The sequence below is a fragment of the Doryrhamphus excisus genome, linkage group LG6, assembly GCF_037039965.1.
Source record: "Doryrhamphus excisus strain RoL-2023G ecotype Guam linkage group LG6, RoL_Dexc_Guam_v1.1, whole genome shotgun sequence".
Lineage (NCBI taxonomy): Eukaryota > Metazoa > Chordata > Actinopteri > Syngnathiformes > Syngnathidae > Doryrhamphus > Doryrhamphus excisus.
The window spans coordinates 4,386,440-4,398,870 of NC_136362.1; the positions used below are offsets into that span (position 1 = coordinate 4,386,440).

General features: G+C 45.8%; 1 protein-coding gene and 1 long non-coding RNA gene across 4 annotated transcripts in view; one reads left to right on the forward strand and one right to left on the reverse strand.

Annotated features, from left to right (window-relative positions):
• fgd4a (FYVE, RhoGEF and PH domain containing 4a) overlaps positions 1-12,254 on the reverse strand; it is a 26,676-nt gene extending 14,422 nt beyond the window's left edge. For 2 of the 3 annotated variants that reach the window (XM_078791176.1, XM_078791175.1), the window contains exon 1: positions 5,110-5,498. Coding sequence is in view for 1 of the 3 variants with exons in the window: in XM_078791174.1 (XP_078647300.1) it covers positions 12,076-12,202 (127 nt within the window). In the remaining 2 variants the exon portion in view is untranslated. Of the gene's footprint in view, positions 1-5,109; positions 5,499-12,075 lie in introns of those variants that run through there. The other variant, XM_078791174.1, reaches the window with a different exon arrangement.
• On the forward strand, positions 9,223-11,523 carry LOC144898542 (uncharacterized). Its single transcript, XR_013627433.1, has 3 exons — positions 9,223-9,245; positions 9,314-9,355; positions 11,025-11,523. It is a non-coding gene; the product is annotated as an uncharacterized LOC144898542 (long non-coding RNA).
• Positions 12,255-12,431: the final 177 nt, after the last annotated feature.

The window sequence follows — 12,431 nt, forward strand, 5'->3', positions numbered from 1 at the left end:
TAGCACCTCCACCACTGCTTGACCATGTGACCAGCATCATCACACTCCTATTCTTTCTAAACGTGGGGGGAAGCATCACCGTGGAAAATGCACACGGCATGAAAAACCCCCAATTAAAACAGCATACACCTCAAATATCAGACATTTTTGGATTATTATTTGCTGAAAATACACTATATCATGCTCTATCAGAAAACCCCGTACACGTGTGCTTTCTCCTGGCGACCCCCTCAATCCAAAGAGCCTCTGAGTACCAAATACAAAAACCGTCCACAGTACCTGAGCACACGTTTCTCCAGAACTGCAGCGTTGTCCACATGTTGAACTCCACACAGTGTTCCTCCATCTTGGCAATGTTCTACTAAAGCCAGTATTTATCTTCCTGCTTTTTTCAGCCACAGATTAGCGTGACAGCTCACTGCATGTATTTACCACCCCAGGACCCGTACCTGCACTGTACAAACCGGTTCCCGAGAAACCAGGTATGACGGAGGAATGAGGAGGAGGGCTCAGCTCCCCTTAAAAATGTTTATTCACATTCAGCTGCAGGGGAAGGTTTCACTGAGAATCAAGGTGGACGGTGGGGGGGGGTTACAAAGTGGAAAAGATGAAAATAAACAAGTCACAGCAAGTCCGGTTTAACTTTCCACGAATCTGCAATCACACATTTCTACCACGATGGACGTAATCTGGCTCTCGTGCAAGGACATCCACAAATCTTATTCCATCCAAAAACAAACAAAACCAGCAGCCTGACATGGAATAGAAACATTTTCAGCACATATTATTATATAATGTGCCACATGGGGTGGGCGGATCCATCCAAATATCAAAGCTGGTTTTTCATATTGTTACACTCTTGATTATTAGATTGCTCTATATCTATATGATCTATGTGTGTTTTTAACCTTACTAGGACCTTTTGTAGTCACCTTTCCACTCCAGTTACCCAACACAATAGACTTAATACGAGTAATGAAGGTTTCCCACCTTATCTTCACTCGTACAAAACCTCAAGCTACTGGAATGAAATGAAACCACACAGGAGAATCTGCACCGAAACACCAAAAAAGCAACAAAGCTGAACATAAATCTGCATTTGCATGGCTGCCCCAGTTTGAGAACTATTATTCAGATGTTACTCATACATAATGGACTGGTGGGGGAGATATTAGCATGTACTTCAAATTAGAAGTACATTTGCCTTTTGGATGTAGGCCTTTGCAGATGACCATGAGAAGATACACAGACGTACGTCTCGTGAAGGCCTTGCAACACGGCGAGGCCCGGCCCACCTCATCCAGAGCCCTCAGCGAGCTCTCTGCACAGCCCTCCACGTGAAGATAAGCTTTTAGCATGATCTGAACATGCACCGTGGCCCGTGTCTAATGAGGGCAAGCCACGTGGGAGACGGGGAGTGGGGATCTTGAACAACCCCCCAAAAGAGAGGATGGGCGCTTTCCCCGCTCCCCCTCCCTCTGTTAATGCATAGCCCCAAGCGGAACAGCTGCTCAGCAACTCCAGCATATACTATACTACTATCTGATAAGACTGAGCAGAGTTCAGTAGCAGTACCGGCAAGAATGACAAGCAGAGATAGTTGGCTTGACCGATACGTCCAATGGGACCAATTGTTAGAGAGCAGGAAACACTCAGGCTCTCTTTTGACTGGGCTTCCTCTATAGGTCCTGGTCCCTGGCTTGCATTCATCCTCCTCTTGCTCCACCCCCCCCCCGTGACCTGACTGTCCACCACGGAAAACAGATCACAGCCGCCGGGCAGCAGCTACTAAATGTGTCAATCAATAGGCTGTCCCTCCCAATCAGCACATCTCGCTGGGCCCCGGCAGACTGCTCATAACTGAACAACGGGGCTTTATCGTAGTGAGCTCTTTCAAAGCCAAGCGTATGTATATATGTATATACGTATATACGTATATATGTACATCTATACGCTTTGAGGTGAAGGGACACCTTTTCAGTCAAATCGTGGCTTTCTGCTTTATGAAAAGTGCTAATAAAAGGTTTACTTCCAAGCTATACGGTACTACTATATACGGTATTTCTTATCACTTTCAAGCAGTTTCCATGTACTCATTTCCATTTCAAGCCTTCCTCCATTTTCCTCCAAAAATAGCCCTCCAATTTCCATGTGCTGAGCAAAAGTACTTCTTTGTGAGCTCCTAAAATAACCTCATGAGAAATTCTCCCAAACCCTCCTGACTAAGATGCACAAACGTTGTAGGTGTCATCTTAAAAAGGAACTGAAGCAGAACAATGCTGAATACATATGCAGTACCGAGGGACTCTCTCACTTCTATTTTAGTATTCGGTATTCTGTATTCAGAAAAAGTCCACCAGTTGCTTCAGTATACCGTAACCGCTCGTTTATTGCAGGTATTTGTTCTCGTCACTTCCCTTATTTATAGAATCAAATCTTTTCACACAGAATAGAAAACCTGTTTACAGCCTTCTAAATACATTTTGAAAAGTATTAGAGCCCTCCAGACATGACATAACACCCCGATAGTCACCATTACACTTGTACTAGTCATATAGTAGACATAATAACTAAAAATAATGTATGAAATAAATGCATTATATAAGACATTATATACATGATATAAATGGTGGTGGATGCATTGCTCCATCATGTATTTCATACATGATATAAATGGTGGTGGATGCATTGCTCCATCATGTATTTCATACATGATATAAATGGTGGTGGATGCATTGCTCCATCATGTATTTCATACATGATATAAATGGTGGTGGATGCATTGCTCCATCATGTATTTCATACATGATATAAATGGTGGTGGATGCATTGCTCCATCATGTATTTCATACTGAATGCGCTGACAGAAGTCAAACAAGATCATTGTGTCATGCGGGATTCTTGCGCTCAGCATGAAGGAGCCTTTCTGACGAGGCTCTGGAGCCCACATTCTCAGCACGGAGCTGGAATGGCCAGAGTTCGCCAAGCTGAGGCTGAGAGGAAAACAAGCTGAGAAGGAGATATGTCAACAAAGACACAAGATTCAACGCATTTGATGCATCTGGTCAAAATGGGCTCCCCCCCGGGAGTTCACGGCCACATGAACAAGTCCGAAGCTAAATGAGTCAAAGGGTGCTGATGTGCGTCCAACTTGGGGTTGCCATGGTAATGACTGGCATGCTGTTCTCCTAAGACACAGAAGGACCTACAGGTGTATTCTTTGAGCTAAAAGTGCCACTCTCTGACGGCTAAACCCACCTTCCACGAACAAAACGACCTGACACTTCCTGGAGGTCAGCATTTGTGGTTGGTGCCACGGGGGCTCAGCAGAAAGACAACCCGCTGTACAGAGGAGAGGACAAAACAGCAACGTGACTCTCTGCCAACAAAGCAGCATGACGCGGCATTTTTACTTGAACCTTTACATAAGGAAGGGGGGGCACCAAAGAATAAATGAATGTTGGGCTAATTCATGACGGATAACCAAGCCACACACAACCGATGAAAACAGCAGCTCGACTTGCAAGTACGTAAACATGATCTGCACATTCTCCTCACTTCCTCCTTTTAGTTTCACAAGAGAAATATGCTCTTTTTTTTCAATACGCTTCACCTTCACACCTCGTTTCTCTGTACCAGCGACACAGCGACCAACATGACTACTTCCTCAGACGACAGCAGCGTAGCAACACTCAATGCGGATGTCTTATGGCTCATTTAGGTCACACACTTGCATGCAACCCCGCATACTTGGCGCATGCAATTCCTAAAATCATATGGCCTTCTGCTGCGTTGACATCTGTAACACTGTAAGATGCGGGGAAACGACCCTGCCGCTACAACAAAACATCCCCAGTTAATTTATAGCTGTGCCGGTGAAAGCCTCTCTCTACTTGAAAGTTGGAAGCCCCGGGTGTTCCTGTGGATTTGTTTCCATTTGAGCCAGAGGGAACCCCCTCCCGTTGAGGCACCTTGTTTGAGGGGGGCTGCGAGTAATCCGGTGTACATTCAAAAAAGTGCAGCAATGAGCCAGAATAATTACTGATTCCAAATGTGCAGTGGGCACGATGCGTGATTAAAGCCCAACATATCGCAGCCCCACCTCAGCAAAACCTCGTAGCAATGGTCGTAGGTGTTCATGAGCGGATGCCCTGTCTTTACTACCCAAATATATTCGCATCACATGACTGTACTGTACACTACTGTGTTGCCTACGCTGTTATGTCCCAACACATACAGCACATTAACTTCATTGAATTTCAATGGAATTATGATGGTTGTATCATGGTCGACTGTAATCCATTATGTATAAATAAAAGTGTTAAACTGTGGAGTCATAAACAGGTTATTCCATTTAATAACATCAAATCCTATATTGCGGAAATGAATTAGAGCACAGTCATATTGAACAACATGAATAAAAATAGTTTGTTTTGGTAAAGATGCATAAATGAAATGCCTATATATTCATTTCATCATTTCAGGTGGAAATGATCAGTGAAATTGATCGTTCATGTCACACAACAATACACAATAGCAGTGTAATATCAACTGGATATTTCATGTACAATGACTACATGACTATGTATGTATTTATACGTAAAATGACGACATATTACTTGGCTGACATTGTTCTTGTGGCCAAAATAGAGTCCAGAATTGCACTCATGGAAGATTATATTTGTCATTTCAAATTTGTGTCACAGTTGATGACAAGGTGACTTTCCATCAGTTTTGTTTGCTCTCCACTCAGCAACAGCAAACACACTCACACGATCATGAACACACACACACACACACACACATATGCATATTTTCCCACAGCTCACAGGGAACAACACGGGGCCGATAGTCCATGAAAGGCAAACACAACCGAAGTCAACAGCGTAGCCGCTCCCATGGTAGCTTTTTAGGTGGGTGGCCCGGCCAACAACGCCTTAAGACGTACACAGACCGGTGCGTGTGCCTCCCTGCCTTAACCAGCCTCCGTAAAGGACGTCTTCCTGCGGGGGTGCGCGTGTGATGAATGTCATACCCATGGCAACCCAACGTCCTTGGCCGCCTCAGGGACATGGTACCGGTGAACCGGCGTTAGGAGCCAGCACTAACCTGAGTGGAGGTGGCGTCCGGTCCCATACGTCAGGGAGGAGAATGCACTGCCACCCTAAAAAAGGCTCCCCCTCATCGCTTGTGGGCGGCTTCCAAAGCTGGTGGCAGGTTCAGGTTGCTGTTAAACTGCTGCCTGGCTGCAGTGGTCGCATCCTCCCTTCCTTCCGCCGCTCCCTTCGCTCGCTTGCCGGCTCAGTGACAGACTGACTCACCCTTTTGCTCAACCTCTCGTCTTGCTCTCCCGACGCTTCAGCCCTCTCTCTCTTCCGTTTTATGCTTCTCGCATTGCTCTGCCTTCCTCGCCACAGCTACGGAAGATAATCACATTCCAGCGGAGATGGGGCATATGTTGGGGGAGCGCCACTCAGCCCACAAGCAGAGCAAAGCCCCCTCTGTGTGTGTGTGTGTGTGTGTGTGTGTGTGTGTGTGTGGCATGGACAATCAGCTCCATTGTGTAGGTAGAGGGGAGGGCCAGTGCGATGGGAGGAAGCCAATGGCCACACTCGTCTGCTGGCCGTAGCGCATAGACCATGGAGACCATGCGAAGCACCACACAAAACAACCCCCCACCTCCAGGGAAGGCGAGGGTTGTCAGGGTGGCCTGGGAGAGAGATGACAAAGAATTGATCTTTTTGATAGAACATTTTTCATGTGCTTCAAATGTCAGGCTTGAAATCGTGAATGGATGGAATCGGGCAGATAGAACATATCAGGGTTGACAGATGATTGCGTCATAGTTTCCTCCAAGAAATATCTGGGGGCGACATTAACGAAACCTATCTTCTCAACTATGTTAAAAGAGGAAGTGTCGACATGATGACAACAACGAGGCCTAAAAAAAGTCTATTTTTTGTCTATTTCAGTCATCGTTTCGCTTTTTCCATCCAAGGTTCCTTCCTTTTTCTTTCATCTTCTATTTTATGCCTGAGGTGTTGGGGGGGGGGGGGGGGCGTGGCTACGGACGATTGGCCATCACTTCTTTAAAAGCAGACAGCGTAGTCAACACACATCATTAATTAAACCCACACCGGCATCCAACACATCGTGCACACACTCCATTTCAGCCATTTGGTTCATATTCACCTGTGCTCATTGTGGGGGTCATTGATGAATGATTACTGTTGTCTGCGCACACACACGCACACACACACACACACACACACACACACACGCACACACACACGCAGGCTGCACCAGCTGACGGCAGGCAGGGAAGCAGCGTGTCTGGCAAGCATCTGCCCCCACATCTCAGACGCAGCCTGCACCGGATTGGCTCCTGTAATCAGCCTGGGACACACGCCCCCGCCCTCCCTGCTGTCAATCTCAACCTAAGCAGCGATAAGCAAATGCATTCAAGCGTTTATTAATCCACAGGGTTTGAAAAGCATCCGAGAACCGAAGACGCTTGGATGCTCTCATCAGCAGCTTTGTCCTTCTGGTCTTACCTGACAGACAGAGCAGAAGATAATGTACCACATTTAACAAGAGATGACTATACTAGTATACGCCTTAATAGTCAAATACATTATTCCACTTTATGTGCTCATCCTGCACCATGCAGTAACTCCTCATCTTCATCCATTTGCACAAATGCTCTGCAGAGGGCCGTAAAGTCTAAAATCAACTTGCCTGATCGGATTTGCTAGTTTTCCCTCCACATGAATATTTCATGCTTTCATCTCTGATCTGACAAGCGGGATTCAATTCAGCCACAGAATGAAGCGATATATCTTTCTTCACCTCAAGCTAGAACTTCTATTTGTTCTGCAATGAGCTGTCACTCACGTGCAGAAAGGATCACAGCCGGTGAAAAAACTTGTTACAAACAGCCCTCAGGCGGGTCACATGATCTGAGCTCATGGGGCTCCGCTCTTTTCCCTCAAAGTCATGCACTGGTGATGGCGGAGACCGCCCTGAGGGAGCATTAGGACCAATGACAGGTTCAGCAGGAACATTTTGGGGTTTTTTGAGCATCAATGTAGACAAAAACAAGAATTGCCATCCATCAAACATGGATGGATGGTCATGCAATACTGCCTCTGTCCACCAGAGGGAGACAGAGTAGCCTAGAGGGAGGCTGACATGAGTGGTGGGAGGATGGATACAGATATATCGATAATATTCATCCCAACATTGGCATCAAAAGCCATTATATTGAGTGACACAGTATATACACTTAGTATTAGTTGTGAAGTAAAGAGAGTAAAGGTTTTATAAGACGCAGGGTTTAAAGTTTAAGAAAAAAGTGGCTTCTTATACACTGGAAATTATATATAGTATCCATTTTCTGGTTAGCAAACAATATGCATGTTCGTGGTGTCGTGTGATTAATACACGGCATGAGTCCAACTGCAGGACTTATACAGGGGTGTCCAAAGTGCGGCCCACCATTAAACACAAAAAACATGTCAAAAATGGGAACTAGACCAAAAGGTTAGGACAGCCCTGTGAGACACACACACCCCAATGATATCATGTTATATGCATGAATGCATGGACACATGGACGCATGGGCGGATGGACGCATGGACGCATGGACGCATGGACGCACATGGCGCTCACATTTGCAGAATTTCAAGTCTCTCAAGTGGACTGCACGGTGGAACGAGTGGTTACCACGCAGACCTCACAGCCAGGAGACCCTAGTTCAATTCCACCGTGGGCCATCTCTGTGTGGAGTTTGCATGTTCTCCCCGTGCATGCGTGGCTTTTCTCCGGGTACTCCGGTTTCCTCCCCCATTCCAAAAACATGCTAGGTTAATTGGCGACTCCAAATTGTCCATAGGTATGAATGTGAGTGTGAATGGTTGTTTGTCTATATGTGCCCTGGCATTGGCTGGCCACCAGTCCAGGGTGGACCCCGCCTCTCACCCAAGGACGGCTGGGATAGGCTCCAGCACCCCAGCCACCCTGGTGAGGATAAGCGGTAGAAAATGAATGAATGAAGTCTCTCAAGTTTTACGTCTTTTGATGAAGTGTAGGTCGGATATATCTGACTACATATACATATTCATAGGTATATTCAGACTACAGTAAATCAGGTGCATATTGGATTTATGTCTATGAGGTCACATGCAGTGCAAATTTAGTCTTAGTTAATTGTGATTGGAGAAGTGATGAATGTACCCATACTCCCGAAACATACACACACTGTCTAATATAAATTCCAGAGAAACCTTTTGAAGGCCTCGCAACGTTTGAAACATGATTAAAAATGTGGACACACTAAAAAGTGGTGTCATGAACACGTGACACCCACTCCCACGTTGGAACAATAGGCGTGGTGAAAAGACTGGAGCTGGCTGCTCTTCCCAGCCTTTTCCTTCCTGCCAGTGAAAAAACCAAAGCAGAACACTTCACTGTTTCCTCTCTTTTGCTCCTGAAATAGGAGTGTGGGGGGGGGGGGGGGTGCATTGGAGTTGACCAACAATAGAGACCGGCCTAAGAAAGGTGCACGTTGCAACACACATCCATGCGTATGCGTGCCCTTTAACGTCAACACAGTTGGGCAACAGGCCTTCGGGGACACTGGCCAAAAGGCTAGAGGGGCTGGCTTGGGTGGGGGACAGTTCCCAGGCCTCGAGAGACAAAACTGCTTTTTATTCAGCGTGCCCCCTCAGGCTGGTCCACATGGAGACAAGTTCTACGGCTCAGCAATTCGACTATTCCGATAAGCGCTGTTGCCAAACGCTCTCTTCATTCAGCAACACAGCAGAAAAGAAAAACAAATGACACAGATGGTCTCAGAAAGATATTTACACTTTCACATGGAAGCCTCTAAATCTTACCATAACAGCAGAGAAGACACATCTTTGCGTTTTTACCTTTCCGTCTCCAAAACCAGTACTTGCGCCGACGTTTCATTGTCAGTCCACAAGGCTTTTATTGTGGAGGGGAAAAAAAACAAAGAGAAAAACACCAGATCTTCTACCGGCTCACCAGAAAGGAAACATCTCAGATGGAACCTGCCGTAATCGGTGGCCATGTTGGCGCAAGCAGACGAGCATCCTGAGGATCTGCGGTATCGATCCCATGCAGGATGCGCCGCTGATACCAACTGACACAGATGAGCGATCCAACGACTACTTTGTGTTTTTTGCTCCTTCTGCAAAGGGGATGTCCGTGATTTCCGAAAGGTGAGGAGCGAGAGAGAACTACAAAAAAAAAGTTTCACAATTTTCTTCACATCTTCCTCTTTGTAAAGTTCCGTCCTCCGAGTGGCAAGCGTGCTGAGTTTGGAGTGAAGGTAAAAGTGAATACGGTAGTTTAACGGAAACAACTACACAATGGAAGTCAGGTCAGGAAGAGGGGGAGGAGGGGGGCACACGGGGTAGTCGCTAGGCAGGAAACACATGGAAAGGCTGAGGCAGAACGTCATGCACTGTACCTCCATAGTGCTTCTTTCTAGTTCACGACTTTGTTGCTGCAAATCTGACGTCGTACATTCAAGCGTTAGCGTGAGTGGAATCGAACTGTAATGCGTTTGTTATGTTGATTACACTTATGGCTCATTCTTCTAAGAGGGGTTCATAATCCTTATTGACTGACCCTGTGTTTACTTGGTATCGTTTTGATACCAAAATGTGCAGTATCTCCCAACCCCACTGCGCATGACTGGCAACCAGTCCCTCCAGATTGGAGTCTATATGGAATTGACTCCTTTTATTTTCCATGATTTCCAGTGTAACAAATAGTTTGGCCTAGCCGCACTAAACGTGTTAGTGACTTTACATGTTACATGCTCGTCCTTAAACCTTCGTTTGATCATCCCCCCATGGCCAGGAGCCACGGGGGCAAAGGACTGATACAGGAAACTGTCAGATGAGTTGACTTCCTTGTCATCGTTTGATGCTGCATGAAACAGCAGAAATGGCGAAGACATGAAGAAACATTTCTCTGTATTTATCGCCATCTCCTGGAATGTTTTGCAATTACACAAACTCAGCCGTCATTTCACCATTTAGCCCAGGAGTGTCCAAAGTGTGGCCCGAGGGCCATTTAAGGCCCACGCATGATTTATGTATTGGCCTGTGGCACATTCTACAGAAATAATTGAACAGGAACAGTAAAAATACAATGAAAATCAGCAGTAATCCCACATTAAGGGGCCAAAAATGTTGGCATATTAGGCAGAACAAACACAAGTGGTCATTTTTAGAAGATTTGGTTGTGCCAAAAGATATACTGATACGAGAATAATGTCAAAATATAATTATGAGAAAAAAATGTTATGAGAAAAAAAAGTCTGAGAAGAAAGTCGAAATAGTTGGAAACGTAAAGCAGGAATGGAAAAAAGAAGCTGTAATTTCATGGAAACAAAGTCAAAATATAAAGGGAAAAAAAGCCTGTCACGGCTGTGCATGTCTTTGTTGCGGTGCGACCCCAGGATGCAGAGAGCAGGACCAAATAGCAGGTAAATAATATTTATTTTTGCTATAATAGCAGCGGCAGAAAAGGCAACTTAGGCAGCAGTAGGACAAACGATAATAATCCCACCAAGGGGAGATGCACACACCTGAACTAAATACCAACACAAATTAGAGACAGGTGTGAATGATTACGGCCACCAAGGACGACCGGACAAAACAGGAAGTTAACTACAAAATAAGAGTTCACAACGGAAACCAAAACCTAGACCGGGAACATAAACAAACTGTCACGCCGGAACTCACGCAGGGCGTGACAAAGTCGTCTGTACCGCTAATATCGGACACCCCGAATTATTCCAAGAAGGACATTTACCATCATTTCTTAAGAAGAAAGTGGACATATTTAGAAAGAAACAGCAATAATGGGGGGAAAAGAGCATATAATAGAATAACTTTTTCACCGATATGACAGATGAGATCTTAGCAAATCTCCATACTGTATCAAAGTGGCCCTCAGATGCTTTCATTTTTCATTTTTCATTTCAGTATGCGGCCTCGCTGGAAAAGGTTTCCCATCCCGGCTGACATGTCTGTCACGGTCATACTGGAAATAGCCCTAACAGACAACGGGAAGACCATGGAGCTAAAGCCAGCCGATAAAGGAGGTTCAGTGGAGGCTGAATGAGTATTAGAGTGGACAGTAAACAGTAAACAAACAGCTCCATTATGGTACACTGATAAAGTCCCAGCACCACCACCACCACCACCACCACCAACTGTTTATGCTGGAAACAACAAGCTGCACTGTAGGGGCTGCCAGTCAATGGGATTCTTTATATTTATTCATCATGCCTCCAAGATAATCATGGCAGGATGCAAACGAATGTTTGAACGCCGTTTGTTTAGTATACCCTCATCATGCAACACTTGGCTAATAAGCAGGCCAATAAGCAGGCTAATACTAATGATGATAGTAATCATAATAATAATAAAGGCTAATGAATAATATAATGATGATTATGATATGATTGATGACTGTCCACTGGACAGAATGGTTGCAGAGCTTGTGTGTACATTTAATGGTGGCCTAAAACTATTATTTTGTTTGAATATCTACGACATTCATTCATATCCTGTGCATCTCCAGGGGGCTAAGCCCCCCCTGTCCTCAGAACCTAGTGGCGCCCCTGATGTCTGCATGTACTGTGAGTCCGTAGGTCGCCATAAAAGAGCAGGTAGTGTTCTTCCTTGCATGTTTACACATGAAGTGTTCCAGGTTACTTGCCCCAACAGGAGTTGACTTACTGGAACTGCGTCACTACTTCAACACTGCGAGGACGAGGCTGCTACAATTTAACGATTGAAGAACGTACCAAGCCAAAACAGCACAGTGGTAAGGTACCCGTCCTCTGGGACCCGGGACCCGGGACCCGGGACCCTGGGCCCTGCAGCCTGTAGATGCTCAGACAACAGGCTGGGACTTGCCTGCGAACCTTCATACTTGCTGTGCATGAAGTTGCAGGTGTGTTGCTGTTTCGCAACACCGACAAAAGCCAACTCATGAAAATGAAGTCGGAAGTGTAACTTCTCAGCTCACCTGGATCCTCGACATCCAGACTTCGTTGTTTCCTGCGGAAAGCGACTCTGCTGAAGCCCTCCATGCTGTTGTCGAACAAACACCGCTCCAGCATCGAAATACTTAAGGCGGGCACATTCGGGAACATCCACGGGAACGTTACAATAAACAGCAAGGCTTCTTTCAATAAAATGACGATAGACGGTAAAACATCTGCTCCAGCATAGATGTGTCTCTGTCAGGTGTGTCAATGGCTTCTTGCTCGAGTGACGTCACGCCGGAGGGTCACACTGGCCCCGCCCACCAATCACCCCGCCCAATATTTCCAATGTGGCCTGAGCAGGCCACTAAAGTCTCTAAAGTCTAAAACGAGTGTA